The following is a 16,341-nucleotide window of genomic DNA, read 5'->3' as shown; positions in this document are numbered from 1 at the left end:
ACCCATGTCTATAACCACAAAGAAGCAAAAGGGACTCAAGTCCTTCATCTGCACAAAGCCCACTTACCCTCATCTGTTCTTGCTGTTGTCTGAGTGCCTCTGTGTCGATGGCGGGAAGGGGTAACTGGGCAATCAGAGTCTCGGTCTCGCCCAGCCAGGGTTCAAGTTCCTCATGTGTCTCCCAGAAACGAGCCACCAGCACCTGAGCCTGCTCCAGAGCTGAGAAGCGCTCAGCATGACTCTGATTTACTGCTTCATAACGAGCACTTAAAGAGTCCGTCTTCATCTACAGGAGGAAAAGGAAAGAGGTTTCAGCGGGTCAACCAAATTAGTCTTTTGAGAGACTGAAAAACAAGTTTGCACTGTTGTTTTTCCCAAACATGACTCAACAAATCAAATCTCCGCCGGAAAATGTATGAGTCACAATTCAATTTTCCTAATCTAACCTTTCGCTGAAGAATAATTACAGTACATGGATTACTCTGTCCCTCTCTTTCTTCTTTATTTTGTCTCTAACCTTCAGAGCCTCTCTCTGTTGTTCACTGCAGCTCTCTAGGATGTCCTCTCGTGTCTTAAGAAGTTGGTCCACGGTGTCTTTGTGACGGATGATATCAATGTTAAAGGCTCGCTGGACCTGGAGCTGTGTCACAGTCACATCGGGCTCCAGACTCAGAGGCCCCAGAGACGCTAACTTCCTCTCGGTCTCTCCGACCCAGGTCAGCTCCGCATCGACTGCCTCTTCATACTGAAACAATAACACAGATAAATACACCGGCAAAAAAGAAGTGTGACAAAAATATTTACAAATTCAAGTAAGCAACATGGACACAGTGTCCTAAATCAAATATTACTAAAGCAACAATTTATGTTACATATTTATAATAATAACATTGTACATATGACATAAAAGCAACACTTTTTTGTAATAACATTTTAAAATAGAATGAAAACAATAAGCAAATAATTTGAATATTATAAAAAAAATAAGATAAAACTACTTTCTAAAAGAAAATATGTGTGTGTGTGTGTGTGTGTGTGTATGTGTATATATATATATACTATTTATTATAATTATATAAAACTATATTTGATGGTCAACAATAGTTAAGTTAAGTTTTGGTTCTGTGTTAATGAAATGTATATAATAATAATAACAACAACAACAACTATTATACAATATAATACAATACATTTGTAAAATTTATTATAAGAATGTATATATTTGGTTATATTATTTAAAAAAATAAAAAGACATATTATAATATATAAATATTACACACAATTTTATTTGAATTTCCTAAAAAAAAAAAAAAAAACTTTGCAAGCCAGGCAGGGAAAGAATAATCTTAAAGTTTTAAGTTTTGGTTCTGTGTTAAAGGAGTAGTTCACTTTAAAATGAAAATGACCCCATGATTTATATATATGACTTTCTTCTTTTAGACGAATACAATCGGAGTTATATTAATAAACACCCTGACGCTTCCAAGCAGGGATAATGGCAGTGAATTGCAACCATTAGTATGAAGCTCAAAAAAGTTTGAGAGTAAATCACTGGGTAATTTTTTAAAGTGAACTACTCCTTTAATAAAACACACAGACATATAAATCTACAGTATTTGTTGCAGTACCTGCTGTGACCTTTGGATGGCAGCCTGCACTAACTGCACTCTCTGTGTGATGGTCTCGTCCGCTTGGCGGTAGCGCTGATTGGCATCGGCGACCAGGCGGTCAAGGCCTTCCCGTGCACGCCAGGGCACCAGATCCAGTAAAGCACTGCCTACCTCATTCACAGTGTCCAGAACTAGCCTCTTCTCAGCAGACACGCACTTCAGCTCCTGAGGCAAAAATACACACAATATAAAATAATGAATGGACTGAAGACATAAAATAAACTCATTTTATTTACCTAAAACAAAAATAGCTGTGTATGGTCTAAAGAAAAGAAAAGAAAAAAGTAATTCATGAACTACTGAAAAAAAAAGACATCCTCACCCTCTGTCTGTCCTGATAGGCTGGTGTTGTGTCTGTCTCAACGTTGTTAAGCTCCGCCTCCACGCTATCCAACCATTGGTTGATGTCATCGTGTGAGCTGGCAAATCGTGTGGCCAACTGAAGGGCCTGTTCCAGAATACGAAGGGCCTTGCTGCTGCCCGCTGTCATCTCTGCGTAGCGGCTTTTGATACCATCTAACTTCTCCTGGATCAACAGGACCTCCTCACCTGCCACAGAGATCAAACATGATTACAATCAACGGAGGAATTTGGTAATACACCAATGAACAAAGACTGGATGGTAAAGTACCAGTGGTTTGTTTAAGCAGAGCTTGTCCATTCTTAATGGCCTGGTCCACTGTTTTCTTCCTGCTGGTAATCTCTTCATTAAGAGCCTGTAGGGGACCAGCAATAGAAACATTAACTCAGGAAATAATTCAAAGTAAAGTAAAGAATGTAAATCAACAAATTATTTATGTCTCTAACTTATTTTAATTTGGATGCTTTTCTTAGCAAATATTGGTATATGTAATTAATTAAGATTAATTAACCAGCATTTCATGTCATTTATTTGATTAAAAGCTTAAATTGACTGACAGCCCAAGTGTAACTCTTTCTTCAGTGAGTGACAGCTATTTTTTCGGATGAGGGCCGCTTGGCAGTATTCATCTTCTCTAAACTGAACTTTTACTGCATTGTTGGTCCTGGACTGCTACACCCTGCAAAACCGTACCAGTGTGTGTTTGTGTTGCAGCTCTAGTAGCTCCGGCTGATAACTCTGTACTGAAACTTCAGCCAGTCTCTGGGCCACCTCAGCTAGCCAGTTAAGGACTTCCACCTCTTCCTCTCCAAATAGCTGTGCATTGGCCAGGGCCTGCTCCAGCATGGCCTCTCTCCGATCGCACCTATCACGCAGCTCCGTGTGCCCATTGCGCACTGCCGCCACACGATCGCCCAGCCAATCTTGATCAGCCACACAGCTGAGCGGGTGCAGTGATTGGCTGAGCATCTCAAGATGGTCTACATCATTCTCCCGAGAGGACACCTCCTCATGGAGAGCCTGGGATTATAGCCCAGATTAAAGAGACGTGATGGGATGGGATGAGTCGAAGGAGGAAAAAAAGACAAGGCAAACATAAACATACATGACAATGCAGAACAATGATAAATCATAATTAACTGATGCAAGCAAAAAATAAAAATGTGAATCAACACAAGGTGAGATGGGAACACAACCATAAAAAAAAGAAAAGAAATCATGATGAAATTAAACTGAAAACCGGAAAGGATGTGGGCAGGATCACGACCAGAGACCTGGAATCCGTGCCTTCTTAGATAACTGCACTCCTACTTGTCCATTTAAAACCACAGGAGACTGACAATCTGTTCCCTCCTCTGCATTTCTAGTCAGTCTAATGAAAATCGCTTGCTAAAATGATCTTGGTTTGGCAGCAACAGTTCCAGGACACATCTCTCCCAGGTGTTGCATATACTCTACCTTGTGCCTTACAATCTGCTGTGTGATTTTGGAGGTCTGGGTTCCCATTGGCTCAGCGGAGCTCAAACGTCTCTCCGTTGCGCTCAACCATTCCCCGAGGGGCTCCACGGCCTCATGGAACTGCAGCGCCAACACCTGCAGCTCCTCTAGCTGCCGTTGCCTGAGGACGTCAGGTTAGGAGGAAATCTGTGTTATATTCTTATTCTACTCTATTTTATGGCCTTGAAAAGCAACCAAGTGATTGAGTTCTGAGTAAGAGATTTGATTAAGAGGTTTTATGGTTGTGTCTGGGTGTCCGTATTGCTCTGATAATGGAGTTTACCTGGCGCTGGCCTTTTCCAGCAGGTTTGTCCATCTCTCTCCTAGGCTCTTAAGTTGTTTCTGGATTTTGTCTCTGTCTTGTGTCTCAGCCGTAGCAGCGATACGCTCACCTTCTGCCCTGATCATCTCTACCGTCCCACGGCGGTCATCCAGCAACCGTTGCAGCAGCTTATAAAAATATGGAATACAGGTTAGTGACCTAAATGTATTTATTTTATATTATGTAGAAGGATAGATTAGTCTAATTAATCTGATACAAAATAAAGGGATGCTAAAGTCTATCAACTTGACTGAAAAATGAATATATAAATGAAAAAAGTTTTAAATGTAGGAAATATTAAGATAATGCAAACCACCTTTCAAATGTATTGAAATTAATTAATGCAAAATTCAATTCAAAATTGATTTAAATGTAACCTTCTGCTCCTGAATTTGTGCCTTGACCACCCGGTACTCAGCAGATGGAGGTTTCTGATTGACTATGAGTTCCTCTGTGTCACTCAGCCAGCTCAAGAGTGGCTCTAGAGCATCTTGGAACTTCCCACAATGCAACAGGGCCTCCTGCAGCTGTGCGATTCTTTCAGCAACCTGTGAATAAAAAAATAATAAAAAAAAATATCAAAAAGACTTTCTCTCAGTCCATTAAGAAAGCAGGCTAAAAATAGATGCAAGCTTACCCTCTTGTTGAGGGAGTTCCAGCGCAGGTTGGTGGTCTCCAAGTCATGTTCCAGGGCCTGAGTGTCGGTGTGTTTGGCTGCACTCTGGATAAGGCCTTGACCCACAGCGTTGACATGCTGCAGTTTAGGCTGAATGCTGTCAAACTGCTCCCTTTCCACTGCCTAAAGTTTGAATGATAGAGAGAGAACAAGTGACTTGAGCAGTGCATAACCAACACTCTTGTTATGTTACTGGACATGTGATATGACAGAATGTGTCTAAACAGGTCAAGGCTGTACAAACACAACAACATGATAATGGTGGCATGGCCATTTATAAATGGGGAAGCAGTTTTCAGCCCCCACACATTGAATGAAATTAAATCCAGAGACTTGGCAGCAACATTGTACAGCTCTATTTCTCCAGCAGCCTAACACTACAGCTCTGACAGAATATCCAACACAGTGGTTCCCCACAAGCAGGTTGCCAAATACCTCTAACCAACACCATAACCAGCAGTTACCTAAGAGAAGTTTGCCGTCATCATGAAACCAATTTTAGTTTTGTAATGTGACTTATCACAATATTCAACAGGAAAATGTCCATCTGGAATGAGTAAGTAGAACTTCACTACCAATAAAAAAGTATGATTGAAATTCAGACATACTACATCCGCTATGCTGGCTTTGTTGTGTGACCTACAGTATAACTTCAGCTGCCTCGATTCACTGCCATCCACAACTCCTCTCCCGTAGCCTCATGGGATAGAAAAGTGTCCATTGGATACACACTCCAGAAACTCACCAGAAGTAGTAGGTCATTCGAGTGTTTTATTGCCTACTGTTTTATGACTACTATGAATTCAAACATCTTACTCATTTCACATACTGTTTTTCACCTACTATATAGTAGGGAAGTAGGCATACTCGGAAAGCATATTTTGTCTAAATAAATAAAAGTGCAACATTATAATGCACAGTGTGATAAATGGATAATCATTTTAAAGATAAAAAAAAATTGAAGAGTTATTCAATTATTAGTATTTTTAAATATTAACTTTGAGTGTTTCATGCTGGCAAAAGTAATCTAACTGTAAATCGAAGGAAAATGAGCTTGCACAATTAAATAAAATCCAGTATCATTTGCCTGTGTATATTTAAGTGCTTGGCATGTAGTTTGTTTGCAGTTGCCTTGTTGCAAGGGGCTTCATTCCTGCTTTAAACAGGATGTCTGTCGGCCTCAAAACAATAAGCCACAGCTTCAACCTGCTCCACCCTCTCGTCGACAATATATGGGACTGTGAAAGCGTATGCGTCTACGCAACGAAGAGTGTTTGGTCCCCTTTTGTCTTTCTATATCCTGTCTAACATTAGCCTGAATCTATCATCTAGGCGGCCTCCTCTTTACCCACGGTGTGTACACTTGGAGCCATTTCCCGTTTTTAATCCTGATCATTCATCACATGTGGCACTTTACACCCACAAACACAAAAATAACTCCATTCATCTGCATCTGTAGCAGACCTTCCACGACTCATGTGGCCAAATCCAAGGGAAAGCCGTTAATGATTTCATAGACAATAATATATCTACATGTTTGTGCTATGATTAATAATTCACAACAGAAAGAGAGGGAATTTAGTTTGTCGGAAATCTGAACAAAGATGCACATATCCACATGCAAGTAGGACGTAGCTATACACATCCATACAACAACAGAAAGAGGTCAGCGCAAATAACAATCTCTCTTCTCTTTACTCGTTCTCTCAGAGAGTGTTTGACTCTTGTAATGCAGACCTCTGGAAAATATCTAGGATGCCAGTCATTCCACTCAAACACTCTCAACCAATCTGGTCAGCAGCCCAGTCACATGCACACATACATAAACAGGACTGCTGCACACTTATCTCTCCAGCACTCTCTTTCTCTTTTGTCACCAAACTTTAAACTCTTTTGTTTCTCACTCGAACCCCCACAGATCACTTTTAGCTACTGGCAGCGCTCCATCCTACCGCCAACCCACAACATCACCGCCATTGGAATCTTTAGTTTCTTTCTCTTCATTTCAAACCACAACTCCATACTGTTTAAGCGGGTATATGCCCACACTTCACTAAAGAAAATATTATAATAGCTGGATAGCAGTTAACCTATATATACCCCACACTATGTGCTGATTTTTGCTGAGCTTTCTAAACCTTATTTTGTATCTGAAAGCATCACGAGAAATGAATTATTGTTCCATTTTTTTGCTGAAGGCAAGATAAAAATCAAAATTACAGTACCAGTTAAAAGTTTGGACACATGCAAATTAATGTATATCTTAAACTGAGTCTATGTATGAATTTTCATTGAAGTCAAAATATACAACAGGTTTGATAACCACCATTTGGTCACTGCATATTTCCTCTACTTCTATTTGCATTATTTCATAATTTTGAAATTACTATATTTTAATTACTATTTTGAAGTGTAGTCAAACTTCTGCCTGGTATTTTATTTAAAATTCATGTGAAGAGTGAAAAAAATAAAAAAATAATGTACATGTACTGCTAGACATAAAGTAGGCTGTACATGTCTGATTTCATGGAAATTTCAAGGTAATTTTTTTTAATGTACTACAAATGTAGCATAGACGGGCGTGGAATTCTTATTTGCATTAGACCCAAAGCATTACAATAAGAAATCCAAGGCTATAAATGTCTAAAAACAGCAAATTAAAATAGAAAAAGAGGCTATCTTGTCAGTCTGGACTTGATTTCACAGGAAATCACAAGAATATCATTTCTTTCAAATCAATGAAAACATAGCCTCTAGCAACTTTCTTGTTCTATAGAGACTTTTCAAAACTCTCTCTCCAGTCCTACTCTTCCTGTCTTTGCTTTCACCTCCTGTGTTTTTCCGGTCTCTCGGTCCCTCAGCCCCTCCTACCCCCCCGTTTCCTTTTCAAAGGACTTTGCATGACTACATTTTATCTGACCCAAATGTTTTAACAAGGAAATAATTTACATGGTTCCATTAATACATACTTAGCAAATTAGGTTGAAAACAGTCAATGAGTTTACAGCATATGTGACTGCTTTGTTAGGGCCATTGTTGTGCCGACGGGGCCACGGGGTTTGTTCAAACTCTTTTGTTTGTAGCAAAAGAGTTTGAACACCTTTAAATCACAGGTGTTTCCCGCACTGTCATCACTATCCAAACAATCAAATTTACCCGCTGTTACCATGCCATAACAGTGCTCACTCCCACCCTGATTGCTCTTCCCTTTCCACTGTGCATATCAGTGTCTGTTTACCTGACCATCTCTAAAACTCTACACTGGACAGACTCAAAAATGAGTGTGGGTTTCAGATGTTACGTCAGATGTTTCTTCTGACGCCTCTTATTGCTCATGCAGCTCTTATTTTGAGTACTACCAGGTGTTCTGCCATAGAGACTCTTTGTTCATTCATGATCAGGCTGTTGCAAAATCTTCTAACTTTACCCTCCAAATCAGCACCCATTGCAAGCGTGCAATTTCACTGGAGACAGCCCGTAACGGAGAGCAGCTCCAAAAGATTACAAAGATCTTTCCTGAGCTTTGGGCATTGCGGGGGCGAGAGTCTGGCCCTGCGTTGATAGGACTGACATGCCCTTATCATCTGTTTACATTTCCAACAACTTTATACAGTGTTTGTGTGTGTTACTACCAAATGTGGCTCTTCTTACAGGCCTGATGTTTATTTCTCATTTCCTTATCTCAACTGCAGCACCATCAGACTGCAGCTGTGAAGAAAAGAGGAGGATTTGAAGTGGTAAGAGATTTTGAGTTGATGACTGACTGGACTACAGCCACCCCTCAAATCAGTCATTTTGTTCTGCTCTTTTAATTTTTTTTAATCCCAACCAAGTTTAAATATAATTTGCTAGCTGATCCTGTTCAGTCCCTCAGTTGCTATAATCCTCTCTACCCAAATCCAGCCTGATAGGGTTCCTGCATCTGATTACACTTGAAGGGATGGGGAGTTTTGAGAGTGACCATACAGAAAGGCAGATTTGGCCCAGGCAGAGGGTCAAATGAGATGTGGATGATCAGTCAGGCTGATAGTAATGCAATAACCATCCAGAAAGCTTAAGAACTAACAGGCAGTCTCTCGGCCATCCGCCACTGTCACTGTGAAGCAGAGCAGACACAGGCCTTGTCACGACAGCCGAGAGAGAATGTCAAGCGCACACTCACATTATGTCAAGAAATGTAACATGTATTTACAAAAACATTCCTGTCTGTTTTTTGACTCCTAAATCTTATTCGGACACATACAGTGTGCTCACTTAGACAAAGCAGTGCTCAAACAGGCAGAAAAAAGCAAACACATGCAAATGTGTGCACAAACCCATTTGCCTGAAACCAAACACACAACCGATCACTAGGGTTTGACTACTTTGGAGTAAGCATGCTTTTTTAACTTGATCCACGTGATCCCCACTGCAATGCACAAAGAATCCAAGGATATACACATACTATACGCCTGAAGACATTTCAGACAATAGTGATTATGAATATGAATGAATTAACCAATCATACATAAGAAGTCTGTGTTTGGGTCCCCATGAACAAAAACACACATTGCTTCAAACTAAACACAAACACACTATTAAGGACCGGAAGGATCCATGAAAGGATATGCTTGGACATTAAGACAAAGTGTATATATATCAGTACTGAGCAAAAAAGCATGTTAGTATTAAAAAAGTCAGTAGGAAATATGTTTACATTTCCAAACATTCCTTTTTCAAAAAGAATTGTATGCACTCAAAATAAAAATAAAAAGACAGTAGGTTCTCAGGTGCGTAGAACAAAATAAGTTATGTCAACCAAGTAACTAAAGTTGCCCGCATACTGAAAAAATGCAATCAGACCAAAAAAAGGTCAATCAAAGATGTTACTGATGCATGTGAAAAAGGTGGGGAGGAAAAAGTGCAACGTGTATTAAAAACAGACCTTTTGTTTTGGTCTGATTGCATTTTTTCAGTGGGCGGGCAACTTCGGCAAACATCCCTTTTGCCATTAATTTTAATAATCGAGGGAGATTTTGGTATGCACAAGGAGTCTGACAACAGCTGGTATGCTCCACACGGAGATCTGATCACACCATCATCGAGTCCATCTGGGATTACAGAAAACTACAGAAAACTGAGACAGACTAAACGCACAAGAAGAACTGTGGCAACGTCTCCAAGACAAAACCTCCCTGCAAAGCTAGAGCAAGTGTACAGAGGACAAACGCTGTTTTAAAAGCAAATGGTGGTCACACCAAATCAAATATTGATTTGATTTCTAGAAGTTAATTGATAAATAAAATCTATTTATGACATTATTTTTGAAAGCATCCTCACTTTACAGCACGTTTACATAAGTGCCTAAAACTTTTCACAGTACTGCAGCTTTGCAAGTAGGTTTCTTCAAGTGTATTGGAGACTTTTGCCGCAGTTCTTCTGGATTTAGTATGTCTCAGTTTTTTTCTGTTTCTTCATGTAATCCCAGATGGACTCGATGGTAAGATCAGATTTCTGTGTGGATCATACCGACTGTTGTCAGATTCCTTGTGCATATATAAATCTCACTGGATTATTACAAGTAATGGCAAAAGGATTGTTTGGAAATGTAAAATTATATTTCCTACTGAAAGTATTGTATGTGGGATAAAAAACGTTTTAACAAATCAACTTTTATGATTGATTTTCCAACAAAATGTGCTCCATTATTGTTCAATAAAAGCTTTTTTTTTTTAAGCAAATATACACTATGGGTATAAAGTACTATGGAAATGCTGGAAAACTACTGACTATTTCAAACCATTTCCAACAGTTGTGTTGGCACCAAAGAAGTGTACAAATTACCCTTACTTTATACCTTATATCTTATATATTAGCCTCTCTTTTCCAATTAAACTAACTAGTTATTTTATTTATTTAGGCCTATTGTTTAATCAGTCAATTAACATGCAGAACACATTTTGAGAGTCACTGCTCTAAGCTTTTTTTCTGGCCACCAAAAGGACCAGCTGGTTTAGAATAGTCAACCTATAAACTGACAGAGTTACCTTTGCACTGACTACCTAAAACAATAAACTTAAGGAAGGTTATTTTACCTTTGTGTCCAAATCAAGGTCATGTTTTAGTGGTGAGATTTCTTCCACAGATCTTGCTTCACAGGTGGCCTCATAGTCATTGTCACATGATTCCACACCCTCCCGAGAGCTTGTCTGATTCTCTGCCTCGTTAAAAAGACCATGTAAAAGGCCTGGTTCTAGTTGCTCCCACTGGTCCCTCTGTTGGTGCACAGTGTCTAAGCCTGATCCATCTGAGTCCCATTCACTATCCCCAGTCATTGAACCAAGTACAAAGTCAACACCTGATCGGGTCTCCTCTGACTCAGAGTCCAAATCCTGACAGTCTTCGCAGGCAGAGCCCCCATCAGACACAAGCCGCTCAGGAGCTGCCAGGTAAACAAAACTATCGGAAGAGAGAAATGCCCCTTCCTCTGGCTCAGGGCAGCATTTTGGGAGGGGGCTCGGAGGGGCTGATTCCACTGATGGAGATGGGGGACCATCCTGATGATACTGATGTGGCACAGCCACAGCTAAATAGACAAAACTGTCTGTTGCAACAAAAGCATCACCATCTTTGCTTTCAAGTCCTGCTGTTCTTGACTCATGTTTAGTGGTAGTCATGTTCAGGGGCAGAGGGGAAGGTGGAGCAGATTCAATAATGATATTGGGAGAGTCTATCTGTGGGTATGAGGCATCTGATTTTGGTGTACTTGTGGTCCCTTGAACAGCCTCTGTTACTTCCCACTCATGTAATGACACCTCCTCTTCAACAAATACTTCCATGGAGACTGAAATCTCTTCTTTCTCTGATTTTAAAAAAGCTCCCTCTTGGTCAGAAGTCATTTCCATAGTTACTTGAGCAGGCTCAGAGGAAACTGCATCCTCATGAGAGACAGTCTCACAGTGACTGTTCCTAACTTCACTTTCTGCTTCATTTTCCAAGACCGAGCACTCTGGAGATTGGTGAAAACTGTCCTCAATTTCCACCCCTTCCAAATCAGTCATAAAGATGCCAAGATTCATATTACATTCAACATCTGCATTAAAATTCTCTGGGGGGGAAATTCCATGCTGTAAGGAGATATGAATGTCAGATGTCTCATCTTGTTTCATTACCTCCTCTTGGTCTTGCTGTTCATGATCTGATAAAGCTCCAATGCCTATATCTGAATAACTATCTGGTCGCTCATAGCTCACAGTCTGAATGGTCTCAGATGGAACAGTCCTATCTTGGTGTAAGGATTGAATGCCACTTGATTCAGAATCTAAAGCATCTGCATCAGCTATATATGAAGTATCATTTTGATCATGGTTATAACCTTCACTATTACAGGGAAGACATATTTTCAGTTGGTCTTGGCTTTGGTCAATATCTTCAAGAGAAAAGCAGCTTTGCGTACATTCTGGTGAGTTTTGATTCATTTGTGTTACACGTGGCTCAGTCTGATCTGTGTGCTCTACATGATATATGATGTCATGTGATGACATCACAACACAATCTTGATCATACAGTTCTGTGATGTCACATTCATGTCTGGCATCAGCTTGATCTATTTTCACTTGAAGCAAGTTGTCACAGGTATCCGAGTATTCAGAAGTGTGAGAAAGATCCCTCTTGTCAGAAACAGTTGATTTGTCTGTGTCTTCTTCCAAACACTGTCTTTCCAGCTCAAGAAAGAGTTCGTCTGAACCTGCCTCTGAGCTAGGGCAGGGGGAAGCACTAGGGGCCTCTGAGCCTCCAAATCCTACAGGTGGTGTCAAAAGGGGCCAGTGGCCTGAGGATGCAAGTTGTTGCGTTTCCCAGTCTTGTATCTGGGATTCCTCCTCTTCTACTTCCCAAGATAAACCACATGTTTCACTGCTCTCCAGTTTCAACACTGCTTGCCAATTTCTCTCCTCCATCTCCAGTCTCTCCTCCTCTTCTTTCTTGTCTTGCTCTCTATCAATCTCATCCTCCTCTAACTCCTCCAGGATTCTGCGTTCATCTTCTTCAAAGCAAAGTTCAGAGGCTGTCTTCTCTCTTAGCCCACCAGTAGGAGGTGGCCAGCCCAATAAACCATTCTCACCACCCTCCTGACTGATACAGGGAGACAGGGGCAAACCCCCATAATTAAGTCCCTCTCCTTCTTGCAGGAAAGGTGATGGAGGATCCAACAGGTACAAAGATTCCTCATCACTCTCCTCACCAAGAATGGGGGGCAGTGGTGGCAGGATAGGGAGAACCCTTCCATGCCCAAGTGACCTTTTACTACCCCTCATACTGCGGGGCCAGGTACGGGCTTTAGTGGGGGGACAAAATACTGGTTTTGGAGGTATTAGTGGAACAGTGTCTTGGTCATGTTCCAGTAGTGGTGAGTCTTGCTCATTATCAGAGGTTCTAGCTGCAGTAGTATCTTCTGAGACACTTCTAACACACATTGGGGCAGGAGTTGGTTTACTCTGCTCGCCTCTCTTTCTCTCAGCCTGATGAGAGATACTAGGACTAGGTTGTAGAGTGTCCGGCTGAGCATAAGTAGTAGTCTCTGAGGGTGGTTGTTCTTTTGAGGGAGAGTGCAGAGCAGTAGTAAGTTTTTGGGAGTGCAGTTGGAGTGGCTGTTTTTGTCTGTGAGGATGAGGAAGATGGGAAAGAATTGGGCTAACAGTGGGAGTGAAAGAAGGAGAGCTAGAGACAGGAGGAGTTTGAAGACCTCCAGATGAGACAAGGGAGTGTGAGAAAGGTGTTGCCAAAGGAGACGATGATGTAGAAGGAATAGATGAGGCTAGTAAAGATGGCACAGGATGGAGAGGAGAAACTGGGATTCCAGCCCCAGACAGACGTTTCTCTCCACTCTCTCCAGGTGAAAGTTCTAAACGTTCAGCAAACTCAGGGTAAGTAGGGGGCATAAAAGCTTTCCAGGAGCGCCGATTTGGATTGTCCTTCTTGTCACCACCCTGGTGCCTCCTTTTTGTCACAACAGCTGCCCCAACGGCAGCTGAATTTGATGCAGGAATAACCACTCCAGAGCCGACTCCTCCGACAGGTGACATACTCTGAGGGTCACCGGTGAGTTTCAGAGCATCAAAAATAACTCTTTCATCCAGCTTTTTCACACCTGCATCAGAAGGCCCTCCTCGTGCAACAAATACTCCACATATGTCGGCTCCCAAAGTCCCATTGCTGGAGAGTGTACTTCCCTCACCACCCCCTGAGCCCAGAGTGCTGCGAGAAGGCTGGCTGAGCTTTGAGCCTTGATCAATCTGCTCATTGATGCGCATGGTGTCATAAATTGAGCGCTGTGGTACATAGCAGTCCTCAATATATGCCTCCTCATCGTCGCCCTTCCCAAGGCACCTGGGGTTCTGCCGCAAGCAGTCCGGACGGCTCAGAGGTTTTCCCATCCCAAACTACAGCGCCCTCAAGGGGCTGAGATGGGATGGTTACAATTCCACAAACAAAGCCTGCAGTGAGTATAAGTGAGGTTCTGAACACACACATACAGTCATGCACTGAATTCTCAGTATACAGTCTGTTATGATGCTCAACATCCAGCATAAATATCCAAGTAAGAAAAGGTAAAAGCTCTTGATTCAGAGCTACATGTCGGCATCTGCACGTGCAATGCTGAAATGCATTAGAAATGTCTCCTTTGCATGGATAGATCTGTGCAGCGACATATTAAACATTAAGAAAAATACACAAAAAGCTGGTAAGTGTCTGAGTGAGGCATCCAAAATCCATAACAGGATAATAACATCCCTTATGGACAATATTCCTTTGTTTCCCTTCTGAGTCCTAAACCCTCAAAACAAGAGCAAAATCCAAAATCCTTTCCTTCCTTAGTGCTGCTTCCTCTCGACTCTCCTTCCTGCTGCCACAACAGGAAAAATCAATGCGGGGCTTCAGCTACTTTCACCATCTCCAAGAGCAGCAGCCAAAGCTGTATGAGGCTCCTTTTAAGGTGAGATATCCACACTCTGTTACATAAAACTGAGTTCGGCAAGGAAAAACAAAAAGTGCCAGTCAGGAGATTTTGTCTCTCATCTCCCTTTTTTTCTAAGAACATAATGTAATAGACATAATTCCTTGGAAGTATTTAGAAAAACAAGGCATCTTGACAAAAAAAAAAAAAAAACCCCAAAAAAACCCACTGTAAACTTACTTGATAACACTAAAGATATTTAAAGAAACAATCATAAAAACCATAACGGACTCACTCTTCCGACAGTCCAACCAGTTTTCCTGCTGTGTATTCTTTATCAATTTCTGCTTCCTCTTTTTAATCCTATAATGAAGCATTAATAGAGCATGTCAGGAAGAGAAGCCATCTGTGCCTGAAATATCTCATCATTCTCTTTTATCTTGCCCTCTTCAGCAGACTGAGCACAAGGGATTGAAATCAATGAAATCCAACACTCTTTGTGACATGTTCATTTCATATTTAAAGTAAAAAAGACGTTTTTTTTTTTTTTCGCAATCCTTTCATTCAGCACTTGGGGGAAAATATAAGGGTCCAAAAGGTGTCTGTGTCCAGAAGGGTTGAGGGTATGTAGATCCAGTGAGTCCAGTTCAGCCGGGGAGAGAGTTGAGAGTCAAGGGACTGTATCCAGAAGGCAGAGACCCAGACAGAGCTTCATTCCAAGTGCTGCCTTGCACTTCAGGCACTGTGATTTCCAGACAATCCCCGGACACACTCCCCGTTCTCTTATTTTCTTCTTTCAGTACTCCAAACACAGCTCAGCTAGGATCCACGCAAGTTCTTGCTCTTCTTTTCTCTGATTTCTTCCTGTGCAGGCTTTCTTTCACATACACGCTTTTCTCTGTCTGTTCTAAAGCCACTTCACAGCTGAAATGGTTTGCAGCTGCTAAAAAAATCTCCCAGTTTTCCTCTCTCGTTCACTCCCCCCTCTCTCTCTCTCTCTCTCACACACACATTCGCCTCTCTTTTTTTCTCTTGCTCTCTCTCCCTTCTTTCTCTCTCGCTCTCTCTGTTTTTGTTTGAATCCAGCTCCGTTTGTTCTGTTTCCTGCTGTGGTTTTAAAACACAGGAAGTGGTCCAATCATGCCAGTTTCCCCTTCCAAAAAAACATGCGAGACAAGGCTAGAGGAGTGAGCCCAAGATAAAGTGAGTGGGAGGAGGGACCATGGAGTCAGTGGGAGTGACCAATCTGGGGATCTGACGTGTTTCTGCAGAATCACTGGATAACAGGAGCAGCTTATCACATTCTAAGCTCTATAGCAACCATCTATGTAAACGAAGCGGTATTGAAGAAGAGGGGCTACATGCTCTCGTTAAGAGTTTTCTTCTATCATGTTTATCTATTATTATTATTTGAGTCAACTTTGAGTCAACTGAGTGAATGATAAAGCTCATTTTCAGTTTGTAATTGTGATATTCATCACTTTGCTGTAATCTAAACCTGAATCAGCTGGGATAAACACTCCCACTCAAAAAAGAGCAAATGCCTGAAGCAAACCACAAACTCTAGAGCACAATAGATAAACAGACAGGAAAAGTGAGAGTGAAAACGATAACTAAAGTGGGAGTGGTGAGTGGGGGAAAGAGGAGGGAGCTTACAGAGGGATTTAAAGAAATAACGGCTCCCCTTCTCTCCCCCCTCAAATAAACTGCCATACGTGGAAGCAAAAATCCCTTGCACACATTCCCTCTCACTGTTCAGTAACCTCCCTTCCTTCTTTTTAAGATGGGCCTTCTGTAACAGCAAAACAATACAGAAGGACATACAAAAGTCTGCCATATTCACACACCCCACTTGTGCATTCCCGTCTGCTACTCTCCTGT

At 41.4% G+C, this 16,341-nt stretch overlaps 1 protein-coding gene across 19 annotated transcripts in view; it reads right to left on the bottom strand.

Annotated features, from left to right (window-relative positions):
- macf1a (microtubule actin crosslinking factor 1a) overlaps positions 1-16,341 on the bottom strand; it is a 170,397-nt gene that overhangs the window by 26,000 nt on the left and 128,056 nt on the right. For 18 of the 19 annotated variants that reach the window (XM_084424338.1, XM_084424339.1, XM_084424344.1 and 15 more), the window contains 10 exons: positions 4,488-4,649; positions 4,228-4,398; positions 3,812-3,978; positions 3,490-3,649; positions 2,725-3,051; positions 2,302-2,386; positions 1,993-2,219; positions 1,629-1,835; positions 518-745; positions 68-286 (listed from right to left, as the gene is read on the bottom strand). In XM_084424338.1, the coding sequence (XP_084280464.1) occupies positions 68-286; positions 518-745; positions 1,629-1,835; positions 1,993-2,219; positions 2,302-2,386; positions 2,725-3,051; positions 3,490-3,649; positions 3,812-3,978; positions 4,228-4,398; positions 4,488-4,649 (1,953 nt within the window). The remainder of the gene's footprint in view (positions 1-67; positions 287-517; positions 746-1,628; positions 1,836-1,992; positions 2,220-2,301; positions 2,387-2,724; positions 3,052-3,489; positions 3,650-3,811; positions 3,979-4,227; positions 4,399-4,487; positions 4,650-16,341) is intronic. The other variant, XM_084424337.1, reaches the window with a different exon arrangement.

The sequence above is a fragment of the Rutilus rutilus genome, assembly GCF_951802725.1.
Source record: "Rutilus rutilus genome assembly, chromosome: 11".
Lineage (NCBI taxonomy): Eukaryota > Metazoa > Chordata > Actinopteri > Cypriniformes > Leuciscidae > Rutilus > Rutilus rutilus.
The sequence above is the reverse complement of the archived record's forward strand: the minus strand, read 5'-3'. Positions and strand labels throughout refer to the sequence as shown.